The sequence below is a fragment of the Protomyctophum bolini genome, assembly GCF_963924005.1.
Source record: "Protomyctophum bolini genome assembly, chromosome: 1".
Classification (NCBI taxonomy): Eukaryota; Metazoa; Chordata; class Actinopteri; order Myctophiformes; family Myctophidae; genus Protomyctophum; species Protomyctophum bolini.
The window spans coordinates 29,164,524-29,185,377 of record NC_137862.1 but is presented as its reverse complement, the minus strand read 5'-3'; the positions used below and the strand labels follow the sequence as shown (position 1 = coordinate 29,185,377).

Below are 20,854 nucleotides of genomic sequence, written 5' to 3'. Positions count from 1 at the left end.
ACAGGGCCTATATTTCATCGAGGCGTGGGCGCTGCCGATGTTGCAGTGCAGACAGCCCATCAAAGTAATGAATTGCTTGTCTGGGTCTTAATGGCTCTGTACTGTATTGTCTTTATGTTTTTGCTCTGTTTTCCCACATAGGTGATCCAAACCATCAGCGCCGTGGACAAGGATGACCCAATTCAGGGCCACTATTTTGACTACCGCCTGGTGCCAGAGATGCTCAACAATCCCAACTTCACTATTAAACACAACCAAGGTAAGAAATACAACAAGCATGCAGGAATGTTCACAAAACTTGTACCATACATCACAAATAATAAAATCCCAAGGTGCAGGAGGCCAGAAGTACACATGCAAGCAAAAAAGAGAAAAAAAGAAAAGTGTGAGACCGCACGCATGATCCCAGTTTATCTTTTTATGAGGTTACCATGAAGGTAAACCGTGCAGGCGGTGTATATAACCTCATAAAAAGATAACCTAGGAGCTATCAAATGTGCGGTCTCTATACTTTTGCTACGAATGTTCTTGCGTGGTGATGTGAGTGAAGTTTCTCCACATGTCTCCAGTGGTTTTCCATTCTCATCACTTTTAATCTGGTATGACTCAGATTTTGAGCATGGAGGCGAAAATTGTAACATAGCAAAAGGTTATTTATTTTGGTAAAAAAGAATATCCACAAGGACAAAACAAAGACAAAACAAAAGGGAACAAAAAGGAAAAAAAAACATAAAAAGAAGCAACATTGGTCTTGCAACTTATTTCTTGCTGCTGTCTTGAGGTTCCCATTTTGCCAAATACGTTTCATTATCGTCTGCAGAACCTAGCTGTGCCTGGAAAGAATGACAAAAAAGAAAAGAAAAATAATAATCCTGTGGCCACCATTCTTCAAAGAAATATGGTGTGCATGGTGTACCTGAGCCATTATTCACACAGGTCACCTGATGCAGGGAGGTGATAATGTGATATCTTTGGAGATGAAGGCAGCATATAAGCAAAGTATATAAAGGCTTCTAATAAGTGTCTAATCCCTGGCCAGAGAGAGGTGCGTGGTCTGTGGCTTGCGGATCAGTCTCGTTCACAGTCTGAAAATGGGAAAGTAAAGTACATTTACTTAAGTACTGTACTTAAGTACAATTGTGAGGTGTTTGTTCTTTACTTGAGCATTTCCAATTTCCAATAATTTTACTTCTACTCCACTACATCTTCGGAGGCAAATATTGTACTTTTACTCCACTACATTTATATGTTACTAGTTAATTTTATTATTACAAAACCTACATTAAAAACTACAGCCCTATATACATTTTGAAAATAGCCGATCTACAAGCTCACAATGCGTTGCGATGCGACACATTGTGAGCTAGTAGATCAGCTATTTTCAAAAGATTTCAATTTTATTTTTTTAAACTTGAAATTGGACATTCTGCATTATAGTGAGTACTACTGATGCCAAGTATACTTTTGTACTTTCACTCAAGTACATTTTGAATTCTGGACGGATACTTGTAACAGAGTATAGTACATAGTACATTGCAGTATTTATACTTTTACTTAAGTAAAACATTTTGAGTACTTTTCCCAGCACTGTCCTTATGGTTTCCCATGGGTAGTGTTGCAGAGGCGTATATATCTAATGTGCGGCTGAGCATACGCATGGTAACGCCCTGCCTGCCTCTGATTGGACTATACCGACACTGCCCGTCTCGACTGTCCTCCGAGACACAAGGTTACTCCGTACATGGGAAAATAATACAAGATAATGACAGCCTGTTAGTTTGCCTCTTCTTTAAACAAAAAAAACGTACAAGTTACTGGCAGTTAGTTCTCATACCGATACTGTATACTTGTGTTATTTTCCACCACCTCGCAGCAGAGATCAGACTATCCAGCATATAGCTATATCCACCTCAGTGGACAGTCGAGACGGGCAGTGTCGGTAGGCCAATCAGAGGCAGGCAGGGCGTTATCATGTCTATGCTCAGCCGCACATTAGATATACGCGTTGCAGACCAATGTGTGTAGGGTGAACTCCTCACTGGGACAACCGTTTGAATGTTCTAGCCACCGAGTTTGCTGCGCTCTGGGAAAACAGAGCAGCTGAATTCTTTGTGTGAGTGGTGCTCGTGTGAACCACGGCTAGAAGGCTGTTTCAACCAATCAGATTGCTTCCTCAAATTAAAAACGACCTGTTGTATACCTGTTGTATATGTTCATGGACACCCGGTTTGATTATGCATGTCTCTGCTCACTGGAACACCAATCTACACAACAGAAATCCTTAGTGTTAAAGGGACACTTCAACCTTTTTGCTAAAAAATAATATAATATGTTAATGACGTTTAAAGATTTAGAACACTTTCCTGGGGGGTCATTATGTGTGTAAAATGTGGTTTTAGACATTTTAGATTGTAGCAGTGAGCCCCAGTGTCTCTGATGTCATGGACACTGAGCTCACTTAATTACTTCCTCATGGACTACATGTTGTCTCTCAGTAAGACAGCCCTCCCCGTCCACAAGGAGGAGCAGTGCACCAAAGCATTATGGGAATTGTAGTCCAGGAAGTAGAGGATGTATATAAAAATATGGCAAATCATTTCTAATGGGGGTCCGTGTGCTAATTAGTGTCAATGTGTGGGTCCTTGACATGAAAAAGTTTGGGACCAGTGTCCTATACTATAGGGCCTATAGGAGTGGCAGATAATGGCAGATGGTCCTCATGCGTTTAATAAGCCTTTGTAACTCCCTTACAACCCTTGATGTTATATATTGTCAAACTAGTTTTCATACAGTATGTTTGGCACCAGCCTTCTGCCTTGATAAGAGGCTGTAGGCTATCAGACATAGCCAAGCTATAGCAGCTGTTTCTGTTTGACTAACATACGACAGCTAAAAGAAAACAGTACATGAAGTGTTTTACCTTTTTTACCTAAATTTAACACAATGAACAGGCAGGCAGTTCTCTTGTATCATACTTGTATCATAATGAAGGGCCACAGGAGCTATTAAACACAACAACAAGCATGCAGGAATGTTCACAAAACATGTACCGTCCATCAAAAATAATACAATCCCAAGGTGCAGGACAGAAGTACACATGAAAGCAAAAATAAATAAAAAATGAAATAAATAAATTAAATTAAATAGAGACAGCACACATGATAGGCTATAGATCACAGGTTATTTTTTTTCATGAGGTTACCGCTAATGATGCATAATTATGGTGCATAGATATGCATTAATTTCATGCAATGACTTGTCCAAAGTACAACTAAATTAGTTTAGATTTAGAAACAAGAAACAATAAAAAATGGTAAATAAATTAATTTGTACAACGATGGGTTCTATAAATACATTACATTTGATCAGGGGTCACCAATATGTCCGTACATGGACAAAATAATGTGTCCGTGGCAAAGACAAGTTTGTGATTTTATCTTTTTCACACCATTATGATGTTCTTATTTTGATCAAAAGACCCAATTACTATATGTCAATCTCCAGGTTTTCTTCAGAATATGTCGTATGACAACTATTTATTATGACACAATGGCACATTAGGAGTCCAACTAGTACTATAGTGGTTCTCAAAATGTTTTATTTGCAAAGACCCCCTTAACTCTGAGAGTGTACAAATTGAACCCAAATGGACCCATAAGAGTCCGTTTGGTTCCTTTTGAACACTCTCAGAGTTACATACCTGCTATTCAGGGATATCTATTTATGTGTTTTTGATAATATTATTGTCCACTTATTTTGTATGTCCGTGGCAAAAAGATTTATGTTGATAAAAATGTCCACCACATGGTGATGACCTCTGCAATTTGATCATATTTCAGATGGACGGACTATTGTTTGGAATGAGCTCTGAGATGGGTTGTGTTCTAAGCAAATTATTTGTAATTTGCTGATCGACCGACCGATTGACTGACCGGTTGGTTGATTGATTTGTGGGTTGTTGGTTGATTAATGTCCCCAATGGATTGCAGGAATATAAAGTGGCACTTTCCAGATACATTTAATGTATATTTAAACAGAAAAGGGATGTGGTTTCATGTTTTATTTAATGTTTCTTAATACTGATGTGCTGTTAGATTCCCAAGCGTGAACTGAGATTGTAAAATGGGGCGTTTCTTTCTCTCCGAAATCAAGTAGTTTTACCCAGGATCAGATGGCCATGTCAGCAGAGACTTGATAACTTACTGGATTCCTGAGCAGAATTGTACACAGCAAAATCCAGACTGTTAATTTAAACTGTTTGTGGAAAAAAACTGAATTATAATTAGCCTACATTGAAAAACGGTTTGGGATATGATTTGCATGTTGTCCAAGGAAATGCATGCACACCCACTAATGATTTCAACAGGTGTAGGATTAAAATAAATAAATAACTAATGAGCAAAAAAAAAAGAAAGAAAAAATCTCCACAGCGATTTGAATGCTCCCAGAAAGAGTGATTTATTACAATGTTTCCACCCAATGGTCTTATATGTACCTGATGAACCTATAGCTTAATAAATCACACATTTCTGGGAGCATTCAAAACAGTGTGCAGACTTCTCTTTTTTATATGATTTTCAGTGTTGCCTGCATGTGTGGTACATGCATAACCGTTCTATAAAAGCAATAAGCCACGCGAGGCCATGGTTTTCCGTCATTTTACAGCTAGGGGAGTGCATGTGGCAGCTCCACGACGTGCCACCATGTCCCATAGCTGTCCACGGTAAACCGCGGCCTCGCGTGGCTTATTTTGCTTCAATTTGCAGGTCTGTGTGGTTCACATTTGTACATTCTCAGCATTAAATGAACACTCAGGAGGAGTTTGACTATGTGTTCGCTCACAGCCACGTCAAGCCCACCCTGTCCACCGTGTTTGCCTGTGTTTAGCAGCTCAGAGAAACGAAGTCCGCACTCCAGGGACTATTTCTATCTGAATGGACAGCAGCTGCGGGAGACACTCCACTGATGAGACTGCAGCCATGCTGCTTTTGTTTCAGTTGATGGGACTAATTGCAGGGATTGTGTGGTGAAGAGGCTAGGGGGTTGTTGATGGACGGGGGTGGACACACACGCGCACGCACACACACACACACACACACACACACACACACACACACACAGGGGCGCCCTAATAAATGATTGACCTTATTCCAACCTTGAAACATACCTTAGTTATGTCACCAAAAATAGTGGTCCCCTATTGGCCAATGGTTTCCACCGACATACCGACAGCAGATAGCTAGCGCCCCCAAACCCCCCCCCCCCCCCCCTCCATCAAACCCATCTCCTTCTGACCGATTACCTTTGTGTGCTAGTTTCCTAAACATTTTATACGCTTTCGACCAGGGAATATCGGTTTCGGCGCGTTTCCCTTTTCCCGTAATTAACGCTCCAATCTGTGGAGTGCCCGCGGAGGAACGCGCGTTCCCCTGTTTTCTATCTCTCCCATTTTTGAAAAGTAGAGGAAATGAAGGGGACGTCGCTGCATGCAACAGTGGCTCAGAGGATGGCACATGTCGACCCAGAGAGGTGCCAGCTGCTCTTTGATGACATTCTCTGTGAAGCTGTCTGCTCATTAGCAGGCTAGCTCCCCCCCCCCCACACACACACACACACACACACACACACACCCCTGCCTCACTTTATCAAACAACTCCAAACATTCCCAAAAGAAATCTCTCCCGCTGGTCTCTCATGAAAAAAAAAGAAACGTACAGCTCTTTCTGATGACGGTCTAACCTTTTGGCTCTCTACTTGAGTGCGATCCATTGATGTGAGAAGTGAAAATGGATCAGGTGATGTACGGTATGAAGAGGATAACGTTTGCGTCGACTGCGCAAAGCTAATCAAAGGCCTGAGCGTTTTGGGTGTGTGTGTGTGTGTGTGTGTGTGAGTGTGTGTGTGTGTGTGGGAGGGGGGATTGTTTGCAGTGCTCGTGCCGCAATTGACGGGAACATATGCTATCAGTTCTGTACCACAGCGCACGGTGCTTTGGGAAACATCACAACCTGCTATCCTAACGTCTGTAGTTCACCGCATGTACTCTGCTCCGTGCTGTACTGAAAACATGCAGTAAAAGGACTTGTAAATAGATGTTTTATGTCTCTCAGCCGCCATCGTATAGAGAGACTCAGAATAGCACACACACAGCCAGCAGCGGGATCCCCTGCTGACTTAACCCAATGGCAGCGCTGGATCACAAGGATAATGTCACGCTCTATTAATACAATACACATTTCCAGCTTTTTATGCAGCTTGTGCGATGAATAGAACATCGAAGACCGTTGGAATATGAAGTAAAAATGTTATCGCCCAACCTCGTTACCTTTTGTCTGGATTGTTTTAACATTGAGCACTCTCAAACTGGCATCCCTATTTTTGGGCATGTTATTATATGGGCAGATTATTTTCCAAATTTGTGTGAAAATGGCAGATGTACACATTTTGTATAGAATCGCTAGTTTCCACTAGTATTCGCCATAGGGCGTAGCAGTGGCGGCCATTGTGTGGTGCCCCAAATCGAAAGCCCATTCACTTTTCCCCCACAGAGATTTCAGAAAATGTTTATATAAATTGTTTTAAGCCAGCTGGAACCAAGCCGTCCAGGCTAAAATATAAATGATGGTGGATGGTGAAAAATTAAGTGGTTAACATTAACCATGGTATTTTAAGCATTATCTTTTTTTGAGTGGTGCAAAAACACACTTCACGGTCACAGTGTTTCACTATACAGTGCGTCCCAATCCTTTTAGTCGGTGACCCAAAAGACAAAATTGACGTTTTCCCGGGACCCAAACTAGTGAAAATAGCAGATCTACAAGCTCACAACGTGTCGCTTCGCACCGCTTTGTGAGCTTGTAAATCAGCAATTTTTCACTACTTTTTAACATTTTGTTTTACTATATGGAATTTCTCAGATGTTTCTTTGGTTTCTTCAAGAAAATGACTGGAAATAATCGATGAAGCTTAAAACTTGTGCATTTTTGGGAATGTTTTTTTTTAAAGGTTTTGAAACAAAAAAAATCCAAACTAAATGTAGGAAACATAAAATGAAGGTGACCCATGAAAATGGGTTTGGGAATTAACTGCAGTGCTGTACATTTTATAGGCTATACAGAAATGTGGTTAAAAAAATATCCCAACCCTCTTTGTGCAAATGGAACCCTGTGGATTATGCGATCAGCAGCTGTGTGTGTGTGTGTGTGTGTGTGTGTGTGTGTGTGTGCGTGTGCGTGTGCGTGTGCGTGCATGTGTGCATTGCGTTGCGTGCCTGTGTGCACGTGTTTACTCTCTCCTATATATTCCAGACAACTCCATCAGCGTGCTCGCCAAGCATGACTCCTTCCGCCGACAGAAGCAGGAGATGTACTTCCTGCCAATCATCGTGACGGACAACGGGAACCCTCCGATGAGCAGCACCAACACACTCACCATCCGTGTGTGTGGCTGCAGCAAGGACGGCATGGTGCAATCCTGCAACGTGGAGGCCTATGTTCTGCCCATCGGCCTCAGCATGGGAGCCCTCATTGCTATCCTTGCCTGCATTATTCTGCTTTTAGGTAAGGCGTTTTTCCATCCAATTCACAAACCGGATGATTCAACACTTTTTGCATTCATATGTATGATGCTGGCAGTCCAAAAGCCAGAGAGACAAGCAAGACCTGAAAACCCTTTTGTTTCACTTTTTGGGTACTTTATTCCTAATCCCTGCACATCACTACCTCGTTACGCCTATCCGTCCGTCAGTCAGTCAAATACTTTGAGTGAATGCCCTCAGGATGCAGGTTTAATATAACAGTCACATTTTACAGATAAAAAAAGTTACTGCTACATTTTGTAGCGTATTGGATATGAAAAATATATTTAGGCTATAATGTCCAATGTTGACAATAACAACTTTTAATCTTGTAATGTCCCCTTTGCAGATGTGTTTTTAAGATATTTCCTATCTCAGCTATAAATCATTCAGTATATCTGTATATCTTTTTGTTTTAATACTGTTTTAATACTTTATTTTGCCTGCAAATGAGGTTAATAAATAATAAAGTCATATAGGAGTCAAATCAGTTCACAATTCCTCATACTGGAAACGTATACGGTATGCTGTTGAGGTTGTCATAACTTGTTAGTTTTGTTTTCTGCACAGTACCTCGGAAAGACTTCAACTAAAACAAAGATTGAATGGACATGAATGCTCCATTCTGCCATTCTGAGAAATAATAGAAATGATCCAGTGTCTGTTATAGTTCAGTGATTTAACACATGACACCTCCACCTTCACATTCTGTGGCATTAAACATTGTAAAGTTGTACAGGAGGAAATATGGAATATATTAAACATAGGATATTGGACACACTGCAAACTCAGGCATCCAAAGGGATCACTTGCGACATTCCATGGAAAATCGTACCATATTCTACAACCCTTTAAGAATAATTTATGAAAGCCACAAGACCGATGCTTTTCAGTCCTACTGTGAATAAAGTTTTCCACAAAGAGCATAACTATTAACTTATTCTTCCACGAGGTGAAAGAAAGGGTTGAGCATTGGTGTTTTAAGATGGGGTTCATACTGAACTGATGAAACATGACCCCCTGGAAATAGGGCTATTTTCGAACATTTTGACTATATGTTCATATATCTTATCTTGGGGGTCCACAGTGTAAGTAAGCCATGGGAGCTGAGTGCCGAGCAGGGAGGCATTTTTCAGTGTCTTTGGTATATATGACGCGGCCAGGGATCGAACCCCCGACATCCCAGTCTCAGGGCGGACACTCTAAGTCCACTGAGCTGGTTCACAGTGCAAAGCCCAAACCACACCAATGGGTCGACTCGAGACGCAACAGAACGGTTTCAGCATTCGTCTCCCAGCAGTGTGATCCTGACACAAGTCGACCCAAGTGATTCAATTGGTTCAATTCAATGGTTGCTTGCGACTACATGCGTCTACTCGCAAATGTTTGGTTGCAAGGAGTTGCATGGCGACGCATTGGTGTGGTTTGGGCTTGTATCAATTTGAGAGTGTCCTTGACCTCAAAATGTGTGAGAATAACCCCTGAAATGGAAGTCTTGAGCTTGACGACGACATGTCTCCCCCCCCCCCCCCCCCGACAGTCATCGTGGTGCTGTTCGTCACGCTGCGGCGGCACAAGAACGAGCCGCTCATCATCAAGGACGACGAGGACGTGCGCGAGAACATCATCCGCTACGACGACGAGGGCGGCGGCGAGGAGGACACGGAGGCCTTCGACATCGCCACACTGCAGAACCCTGACGGCGTGAGCGGCTACCTGCCGCGCAAGGACATCAAGCCCGACCTGCAGTTCATGCCGCGGGCGGGCGGCTGCGGCGGCGGCCAGCACTCGGGCGGCGGCGGCCCCAACGGCGTGGACGTGGACGAGTTCATCAACGTACGGCTGCACGAGGCGGACAACGACCCCACGGCGCCGCCGTACGACTCCATCCAGATCTACGGCTACGAGGGCCGTGGCTCCATCGCCGGCTCTCTCAGCTCGCTGGAGACGACGTCCTCGTCAGACTCGGACCAGAACTATGACTACCTCAGGGAGTGGGGCCCGCGCTTCAGGAGACTCGGGGAGCTGTACTCGGTGGGGGAGAGCGACAGAGAGACTTGACCTACGTTCCCGTAGTGAACATAAAACAAAAAAAGAGAGACACTTTTTGTTTTGTTCGTTTTTTTTTTCCTTTTTTCGTCCACATACTTGTGTATTAAAAGAAACGCTATAGGGGGTTTGCTGGCTTTTAGAAACAGCTGTTTAAAGAGAAAAGAGACAAAAAAAAGTTAATAACAAAGGGGTCACCTTTTTGTATCGTTCTTAGAGTGAGGTTTTAGCGGTTCGTCATCCACTATGTCAAACGCATTGTAATTGCTGAGCCAAACTTAACAATGTCTTTATTAGGAAGATCTATGATTCTTGTGGAAGTGTATAACTTTAGAATCCGTCCGTGGAGTGTCTAGCGGTATTTTTGGGTGTTTTGTCATTTGCTGTGACTGCCAGAGGCATAAACACATCCTGGGGATTACTGGTAGTTGCCTTGATGAAAAAGAGAGATGGATGATTTTTTTTTCCTTTATTTTTTTGGAGGCCTGCTTGGACACCGTGGAAGAAATGGACTGCAGTAGGTGCACAGGGACTCTTGTTTCATATCCACGAGCCACCCGGCCAAAATCGGCGATCTGAAACGAAAAGAAAATGTCAAAGTTACGTATGTAGGTCTACTTCAGTGTTTGGTAGTCTGGGGACCCTCAGGGTTCCTTGGTGGCCCTTACATGTCTGTAACTCAGAGTGTATACAAATAGAACCAAATGGACACTTACAAGTTCATTGGGTTCCAACTGTACACTCTCAGAGTGATGGGTGTCCCATGGAAATTATACTGTTCTAGATGATAACAATGAATGTACTGTATGTATAATTTGAAAACAAGCAAAAAGACAAAACCAATATGAATATTGGCTTTAAGGGGAGTTTGTTATCATTTGATATGTACCCGGGTGGCCACATTTCTAGACTATCTGAGCCCAGATGCTTTATACAACTCTTTGTATTTACACGCTACAGATGTGGATCGCAAGTGTTATTAGCTTATAAAAAAGACTGAAGCAAAGACAAAAAATGGAGAGAGGGAGGGGGACATGTAGAAACTCTGAGGCCTTCTTTTTACAGAAGCAAACATTAAATACAATTGTACTCAAATGTTTTTTGACGACAAAACGTGCTGATTCTTCATTACTGTTCTGAGTTTTTGTATATCTGTTCTTATAGCATTTATTTCGTGCCGACGCTTTGAAGTGAGTGTTTAGATCCTATCACAATCAGCTGTTATTTTTATTTTATTTTTTCAAAAACCACTGGAGTGCTACAGCCGGTTTAGACGCCATTGTACGACGGTGTTATGCGCTGCAAATATTAATACTTACTGTACACGCTGGGCAAAACCTACGCTGTAGAGGGTATCTTCTTTTCTTTTTTTGCGGGGCCCCCCGCCCCCCAAAAAAAGAAAATTGGGGATTTTGGCGGAAGTACTGCTCAAGGAAATTACATCGACGCTTCACAAATCAGTTTACATTCTCCGTGAATGAAACAAGTGTATTGTGATTGGTCGAAAACATACAGTGTCTGGGGGAAATACATCTGACGGATGTTCCGGCCCGACACTTCCGCCGATACCGTCTCTGCCTTATAGGCAGTGACCACCAGGCCTTTCTCCTCGCAGAGGAGTAAGGCTGGGACCGATACCGTCTCTGCCTTATAGGCAGTGACCACCAGGCCTTATAGGCAGTGACCACCAGGCCTTTCTCCTCGCAGAGGAGTAAGGCTGGGACCGATACCGTCTCTGCCTTATAGGCAGTGACCACCAGGCCTTATAGGCAGTGACCACCAGGCCTTTCTCCTCACAGAGGAGTAAGGCTGGGACCGAGGCTACTCCGCTTCCGGAGCATGACACCGTCGTCAGGGACGTGCAGAGAGTGTCGTAAAAGGGCACTTTTGGAGGGAAAAAATAGCAGATCTACAAGCTCACAACGTGTCGCACAGCGACATGTTGAGAGCTTGTAGATCAGCTATTTTCGGGGTGCAAACCCGGCACTCTTTAGCTGGAAATGAGGTGTGTAACGACATGGATTTCAAAACAAATTTGTTCAACGCAAAAATACTGTGTTCACATTCAAAGGAATTCTCCTGAATGCTGCCTTCCGGTATATGGCATGGAAAGGAGTGGCATTTTGCATTTCTTCCACCATAGTAAACGCTGCATTCGTGGTCTGGAAAGAGCAGTTGTTTTACAGACGAGTAAAAGGGCAGGGGCTGAAGCCCCTTTTGATGTCTCTGTGTGCACGTCCCTGACTGTCGTACGACGACAGAGCATAAATTAGGCGTTCTTTCAGACAGCCAAACGTCCCGATGCAGTTATTGCGGTTATTGATATAGCTTAGATGTTAGCAAAAAAAAATAAGAGAGCCGTCGGGCACTGTAATGTATATCAGCTGATGTAACGAAACGGGCTCGAGGGGAAAAAAGGGACCTTCTCGACACATACCTATCGTGTGTAAAATGTAAAAAATCATTGTGTTATCCTGAGTTACAAGTAATACTTGTAAAAATGTGACCGTTTGAGCACAATTAGCTGGAATGTTTTACCATGAGTTGTGCGTGAATATCCAACCCTCTGCAGAAGGTTCCATCTAGAACAGTGGTTCCCAACCCCCCCCCCCCCCCCCCCCAGGGGTCCTTGAGGCATTTCCACGGGGTCCCCAGCTAAATGATAGTTTGTAACCAAATAGGCCCGTATGGGTCTGTAACTCTCAGAGTTAAATCAACATTGATTTTACAATACAAATTGGGGTCTCAGAGATAGAAATGCCATTCAATGGGAGTCCGTAGCCTATACTGCATATCAAACTGAGGGTCATTAAAATGGTTGAGAATCACTGCTAGAGCCGTAAAAATGATCTCTTATGGGGCTCCCTGGCATATCTTTTCAAATGGGGGTCCGCGGGCTAATTTTTGTCAATTTGGGGGTCCTTGACGTGAAACAGGTTTGGGGACCACTGATCTAGAGAACATGTTTAGCCCATGAAACCTGAGGATATACTAATATGGAACCATGTGTGTATTGTGCTTACACTGTATGATATAGACAAAAAAAATACATAAAGTGTATATAGAGTTACTGCTAACGTCATTAGCTTTCAATGAGGTGGTGCGTAGGTTTTGTCTCTGCACGTTAGCCCTTGCACATGGACCAGAGTTCTTCAACGACACTTCAGCTGCGTGCATTACTCTCGATTTGTACCGATACAGTATTATGGCAGTTCTCAGTAGACTAAACGATATATAATAATGAAATAGTCCTACATGCAGATCATATTTTCTACTGTGCTTTAATGCTTATAAATGTGTATGTTTAATTATTTACTCCCTGTTACTGTAATCAAAGATACCCTGTATTGTTTCCTACTTTGTGAAATATATTTTTATAAATATCGCCGAATGAGTGTGCTTTCTTCGTGCCAATGAGAGCAGGACATTAGCTGTCGTAAAAAGCTTGATATTGATATTAGCTTGATATTAACACCGTGCCAACCTATGGACTAGTCAGTATGTCTACTAGGGGTCTGTAGTTTTCCCCCCTATCCACACCAAATGTCTTTGTCGAAAACAGCCGATCTACATGCGTGTAGATGTGCTATTTTTTTATCCAACGTGGAGGAAAGCCTGGTCATCATGGGTTACTAAATTGCGAATTGTGATCCGGTCGGGAGCGCATGATATCGTTACGTCATGTTCATTGTTTTGTAGTCATCAGGGCGGATTCCTCTAAACCAGAACATCCTTTTCCTTCAAGTAAGTAAGTAAGTAGCCTTGCCGAGCCCCCATAGTGCAGGAGCCTATCTCCTGTTTCTGTAGTGTGAGGCAGCTTGACCTATGAGTAGCTGTCTGCCTGCCTGCCAGCCAGCAAGTTGGTTAACAGAAAATAAATTGTTATGGCTGAGTAAAATAAAATACAATAAACACAATTTGCCTGAAAACCCAGCTATGACCTTTTTCATGAAAAAAAATGAGTAGTGATATGGCTGACTGAGTAAAATAAAACAATCTACCTGAAAATAGATAGCTATAAGTGAAGAGCAATTTCCGCAATTTCCGCAATTACCATTTCCGCAATTTCCATTTCCGCAATTTCCTCAATTTCCATTTCCGCAATTTCAGCAATTTCCGCAATTTCCATTTCCGCATTTCCGCAATTTCCGCAATTTCCATTTCCACCATTTCCGCAATTACAATTTCCGCAATTTCCGCAATTTCCATTTCCATTTCCAACTATTAATGGCAGCTGGGTTTCATCATTCAAATAAAATAGAATTCTGTCCGTTTAGCTATAAAATTATGTCAGGGAATAGGGATACACAGTATGTCTTTCATTTGCATTGCATCCCCCCCCCCCCCCCCCCCAAGCTTTTATTTTCGTTCGAGTAATAGTACAACTAATAGTACAAATAGTACAAGTGTTGAAAAAAATGAAAAAATGAAAAAAACGATGTGTTATAGCCAATGTTTTTTGAAATTTTGGAAAAAAAAGTTATCCTCGTTTCTCATCATTTTGGACCATGGGCTATAGCCTATATCGTACGGCATACTATAGCGCGCCGTTTTTCATCATTTTTGATGATTTGACAAAATTGAAAAAATGAAAAAAACGATGGGTTATAGCCCATGTTTTTTGAAATTTTGAAAAAAAAGAGTTATCCTCGTTTCTCATCATTTTGGACCATGGGCTATAGCCTATATCGTACGGCATACTATAGCGCGCCGTTTTTCATCATTTTTGATGATTTGACAAAATTGAAAAAATAAAAAAACGATGGGTTATAGCCCATGTTTTTTGAAATTTTGAAAAAAAAAGTTATCCTCGTTTCTCATCATTTTGGACCATGGGCTATAGCCTATATCGTACGGCATACTATAGCGCGCCGTTTTTCATCATTTTTGATGATTTGACAAAATTGAAAAAATAAAAAAACGATGGGTTATAGCCCATGTTTTTTGAAATTTTGAAAAAAAAAGTTATCCTCGTTTCTCATCATTTTGGACCATGGGCTATAGCCTATATCGTACGGCATACTATAGCGCGCCGTTTTTCATCATTTTTGATGATTTGACAAAATTGAAAAAATAAAAAAACGATGGGTTATAGCCCATGTTTTTTGAAATTTTGAAAAAAAAAGTTATCCTCGTTTCTCATCATTTTGGACCATGGGCTATAGCCTATATCGTACAGCATACTATAGCGCGCCGTTTTTCATCATTTTTGATGATTTGACAAAATTGAAAAAATGAAAAAAAACGATGGGTTATAGCCCATGTTTTTTGAATTTTTGAAAAAAAAGAGTTATCCTCGTTTCTCATCATTTTGGACCATGGGCTATAGCCTATATCGTACGGCATACTATAGCGCGCCGTTTTTCATCATTTTTGATGATTTGACAAAATTGAAAAAATAAAAAAACGATGGGTTATAGCCCATGTTTTTTGAAATTTTGAAAAAAAAAGTTATCCTCGTTTCTCATCATTTTGGACCATGGGCTATAGCCTATATCGTACGGCATACTATAGCGCGCCGTTTTTCATCATTTTTGATGATTTGACAAAATTGAAAAAATTAAAAAACGATGGGTTATAGCCCATGTTTTTTGAAATTTTGAAAAAAAAAGTTATCCTCGTTTCTCATCATTTTGGACCATGGGCTATAGCCTATATCGTACGGCATACTATAGCGCGCCGTTTTTCATCATTTTTGATGATTTGACAAAATTGAAAAAATAAAAAAACGATGGGTTATAGCCCATGTTTTTTGAAATTTAAAAAAAAAGTTATCCTCGTTTCTCATCATTTTGGACCATGGGCTATAGCCTATATCGTACGGCATACTATAGCGCGCCGTTTTTCATCATTTTTGATGATTTGACAAAATTGAAAAAATAAAAAAACGATGGGTTATAGCCCATGTTTTTTGAAATTTTGAAAAAAAAAGTTATCCTCGTTTCTCATCATTTTGGACCATGGGCTATAGCCTATATCGTACGGCATACTATAGCGCGCCGTTTTTCATCATTTTTGATGATTTGACAAAATTGAAAAAATAAAAAAACGATGGGTTATAGCCCATGTTTTTTGAAATTTTGAAAAAAAAAGTTAGCCTCGTTTCTCATCATTTTGGACCATGGGCTATAGCCTATATCGTACGGCAAACTATAGCGCGCCGTTTTTCATCATTTTTGATGATTTGACAAAATTGAAAAAATTAAAAAACGATGGGTTATAGCCCATGTTTTTTGAAATTTTGAAAAAAAAAGTTATCCTCGTTTCTCATCATTTTGGACCATGGGCTATAGCCTATATCGTACGGCATACTATAGCGCGCCGTTTTTCATCATTTTTGATGATTTGACAAAATTGAAAAAATAAAAAAACGATGGGTTATAGCCCATGTTTTTTGAAATTTTGAAAAAAAAAGTTATCCTCGTTTCTCATCATTTTGGACCATGGGCTATAGCCTATATCGTACGGCATACTATAGCGCGCCGTTTTTCATCATTTTTGATGATTTGACAGAATTGAAAAAATTAAAAAACGATGGGTTATAGCCCATGTTTTTTGAAATTTTGAAAAAAAAAGTTATCCTCGTTTCTCATCATTTTGGACCATGGGCTATAGCCTATATCGTACGGCATACTATAGCGCGCCGTTTTTCATCATTTTTGATGATTTGACAAAATTGAAAAAATAAAAAAACGATGGGTTATAGCCCATGTTTTTTGAAATTTTGGAAAAAAAAGTTATTCTCGTTTCTCATCATTTTGGACCATGGGCTATAGCCTATATCGTACGGCATACTATAGCGCGCCGTTTTTCATCATTTTTGATGATTTGACAAAATTGAAAAAAAAAAAAAGATGGGTTATAGCCCATGTTTTTTGAAATTTTGAAAAAAAAAGTTATCCTCGTTTCTCCTCATTTTGGACCATGGGCTATAGCCTATATCGTACGGCATACTATAGCGCGCCGTTTTTCATCATTTTTGATGATTTGACAAAATTGAAAAAATAAAAAAACGATGGGTTATAGCCCATGTTTTTTGAAATTTTGAAAAAAAAAGTTATCCTCGTTTCTCATCATTTTGGACCATGGGCTATAGCCTATATCGTACGGCATACTATAGCGCGCCGTTTTTCATCATTTTTGATGATTTGACAAAATTGAAAAAATAAAAAAACGATGGGTTATAGCCCATGTTTTTTGAAATTTTGAAAAAAAAAGTTATCCTCGTTTCTCATCATTTTGGACCATGGGCTATAGCCTATATCGTACGGCAAACTATAGCGCGCCGTTTTTCATCATTTTTGATGATTTGACAAAATTGAAAAAAATAAAAAACGATGGGTTATAGCCCATGTTTTTTGAAATTTTGAAAAAAAAAGTTATCCTCGTTTCTCATCATTTTGGACCATGGGCTATAGCATATATAGTACGGCATACTATAGCGCGCCGTTTTTCATCATTTTTGATGATTTGACAAAATTGAAAAAATAAAAAAACGATGGGTTATAGCCCATGTTTTTTGAAATTTTGAAAAAAAAAGTTATCCTCGTTTCTCCTCATTTTGGACCATGGGCTATAGCCTATATCGTACGGCATACTATAGCGCGCCGTTTTTCATCATTTTTGATGATTTGACAAAATTGAAAAAATTTAAAAACGATGGGTTATAGCCCATGTTTTTTGAAATTTTGAAAAAAAAAGTTATCCTCGTTTCTCCTCATTTTGGACCATGGGCTATAGCCTATATCGTACGGCATACTATAGCGCGCCGTTTTTCATCATTTTTGATGATTTGACAAAATTGAAAAAATTAAAAAACGATGGGTTATAGCCCATGTTTTTTGAAATTTTGAAAAAAAAAGTTATCCTCGTTTCTCATCATTTTGGACCATGGGCTATAGCCTATATCGTACGGCATACTATAGCGCGCCGTTTTTCATCATTTTTGATGATTTGACAAAATTGAAAAAATAAAAAAACGATGGGTTATAGCCCATGTTTTTTGAAATTTTGAAAAAAAAAGTTATTCTCGTTTCTCATCATTTTGGACCATGGGCTATAGCCTATATCGTACGGCATACTATAGCGCGCCGTTTTTCATCATTTTTGATGATTTGACAAAATTGAAAAAATAAAAAAACGATGGGTTATAGCCCATGTTTTTTGAAATTTTGAAAAAAAAAGTTATCCTCGTTTCTCATCATTTTGGACCATGGGCTATAGCCTATATCGTACGGCATACTATAGCGCGCCGTTTTTCATCATTTTTGATGATTTGACAAAATTGAAAAAAAAAAAAACGATGGGTTATAGCCCATGTTTTTTGAAATTTTGAAAAAAAAAGTTATCCTCGTTTCTCCTCATTTTGGACCATGGGCTATAGCCTATATCGTACGGCATACTATAGCGCGCCGTTTTTCATCATTTTTGATGATTTGACAAAATTGAAAAAATAAAAAAACGATGGGTTATAGCCCATGTTTTTTGAAATTTTGAAAAAAAAAGTTATCCTCGTTTCTCATCATTTTGGACCATGGGCTATAGCCTATATCGTACGGCATACTATAGCGCGCCGTTTTTCATCATTTTTGATGATTTGACAAAATTGAAAAAATAAAAAAACGATGGGCTATAAGCCCATGTTTTTTGAAATTTTGAAAAAAAAAGTTATCCTCGTTTCTCCTCATTTTGGACCATGGGCTATAGCCTATATCGTACGGCATACTATAGCGCGCCGTTTTTCATCATTTTTGATGATTTGACAAAATTGAAAAAATAAAAAAACGATGGGTTATAGCACATGTTTTTTGAAATTTTGAAAAAAAATGTTATCCTCGTTTCTCATCATTTTGGACCATGGGCTATAGCCTATATCGTACGGCATACTATAGCGCGCCGTTTTTCATCATTTTTGATGATTTGACAAAATTGAAAAAATTAAAAAACGATGGGTTATAGCCCATGTTTTTTGAAATTTTGAAAAAAAAAGTTATCCTCGTTTCTCATTATTTTGGACCATGGGCTATAGCCTATATCGTACGGCATACTATAGCGCGCCGTTTTTCATCATTTTTGATGATTTGACAAAATTGAAAAAATAAAAAAACGATGGGTTATAGCCCATGTTTTTTGAAATTTTGAAAAAAAAAGTTATCCTCGTTTCTCCTCATTTTGGACCATGGGCTATAGCCTATATCGTACGGCATACTATAGCGCGCCGTTTTTCATCATTTTTGATGATTTGACAAAATTGAAAAAATAAAAAAACGATGGGTTATAGCCCATGTTTTTTGAAATTTTGAAAAAAAAAGTTATCCTCGTTTCTCATCATTTTGGACCATGGGCTATAGCCTATATCGTACGGCATACTATAGCGCGCCGTTTTTCATCATTTTTGATGATTTGACAAAATTGAAAAAATAAAAAAACGATGGGTTATAGCCCATGTTTTTTGAAATTTTGAAAAAAAAAGTTATCCTCGTTTCTCATCATTTTGGACCATGGGCTATAGCCTATATCGTACGGCATACTATAGCGCGCCGTTTTTCATCATTTTTGATGATTTGACAAAATTGAAAAAATAAATAAACGATGGGTTATAGCCCATGTTTTTTGAAATTTTGAAAAAAAAAGTTATCCTCGTTTCTCATCATTTTGGACCATGGGCTATAGCCTATATCGTACGGCATACTATAGCGCGCCGTTTTTCATCATTTTTGATGATTTGACAAAATTGAAAAAATAAAAAAACGATGGGTTATAGCCCATGTTTTTTGAAATTTTGAAAAAAAAAGTTATCCTCGTTTCTCATCATTTTGGACCATGGGCTATAGCCCATATCGTACGGCATACTATAGCACGCCGTTTTTCATCATTTTTGAGGATTTGAAAAAAAGGAAAAAATGAAAAAAACGATGGGTTATAGCCCATGTTTTTTGAAATTTTGAAAAAAAAAGTTATCCTCGTTTCTCATCATTTTGGACCATGGGCTATAGCCTATATCGTACGGCATACTATAGCGCGCCGTTTTTCATCATTTTTGATGATTTGACAAAATTGAAAAAATAAATAAACGATGGGTTATAGCCCATGTTTTTTGAAATTTTGAAAAAAAAAGTTATCCTCGTTTCTCATCATTTTGGACCATGGGCTATAGCCTATATCGTACGGCATACTATAGCGCGCCGTTTTTCATCATTGTTGATGATTTGACAAAATTGAAAAAATTAAAAAACGATGGGTTATAGCCCATGTTTTTTGAAATTTTGAAAAAAAAAGTTATCCTCGTTTCTCATCATTTTGGACCATGGGCTATAGCCTATATCGTATGGCATACTATAGCGCGCCGTTTTTCATCATTTTTGATGATTTGACAAAATTGAAAAAATAAAAAAACGATGGGTTATAGCCCATGTTTTTTGAAATTTTGAAAAAAAAAGTTATCCTCGTTTCTCCTCATTTTGGACCATGGGCTATAGCCTATATCGTACGGCATACTATAGCGCGCCGTTTTTCATCATTTTTGATGATTTGACAAAATTGAAAAAAAAAAAAAACGATGGGTTTTTTGAAATTTTGAAAAAAAAAGTTATCCTCGTTTCTCATCATTTTGGACCATGGGCTATAGCCTATATCGTACGGCATACTATAGCGCGCCGTTTTTCATCATTTTTGATGATTTGACAAAATTGAAAAAATTAAAAAACGATGGGTTATAGCCCATGTTTTTTGAAATTTTGAAAAAAAAAGTTATCCTCGTTTCTCATCATTTTGGACCATGGGCTATAGCCTATATCGTACGGCATACTATAGCGCGCCGTTTTTCATCATTTTTGATGATTTGACAAAATTGAAAAAATAAAAAAACGATGGGTTATAGCCCATGTTTTTTGAAATTTTGAAAAAAAAAGTTATTCTCGTTTCTCATCATTTTGGACCATGGGCTATAGCCTATATCGTACGGCATACTATAGCGCGCCGTTTTTCATCATTTTTGATGATTTGACAAAATTGAAAAAATAAAAAAACGATGGGTTATAGCCCATGTTTTTTGAAATTTTGAAAAAAAAAGTTATCCTCGTTTCTCATCATTTTGGACCATGGGCTATAGCCTATATCGTACGGCATACTATAGCGCGCCGTTTTTCATCATTTTTGATGATTTGACAAAATTGAAAAAAAAAAAAACGATGGGTTATAGCCCATGTTTTTTGAAATTTTGAAAAAAAA

The 20,854-nt window shown here is 39.4% G+C and overlaps 1 protein-coding gene across 1 annotated transcript in view; it reads left to right on the top strand.

The window, feature by feature from the left end:
* The window catches only part of cdh8 (cadherin 8), a gene marked incomplete at both ends in the record, with an annotated part of 197,652 nt that extends 188,015 nt beyond the window's left edge, over window positions 1–9,637 (top strand). Inside the window, 3 exons of the mRNA XM_080759485.1 lie at window positions 142–259; window positions 7,308–7,559; window positions 9,117–9,637. Coding sequence (XP_080615611.1) covers window positions 142–259; window positions 7,308–7,559; window positions 9,117–9,637 — 891 coding nt within the window. The remainder of the gene's footprint in view (window positions 1–141; window positions 260–7,307; window positions 7,560–9,116) is intronic.
* Between the last annotated feature and the right edge of the window lie 11,217 nt (window positions 9,638–20,854).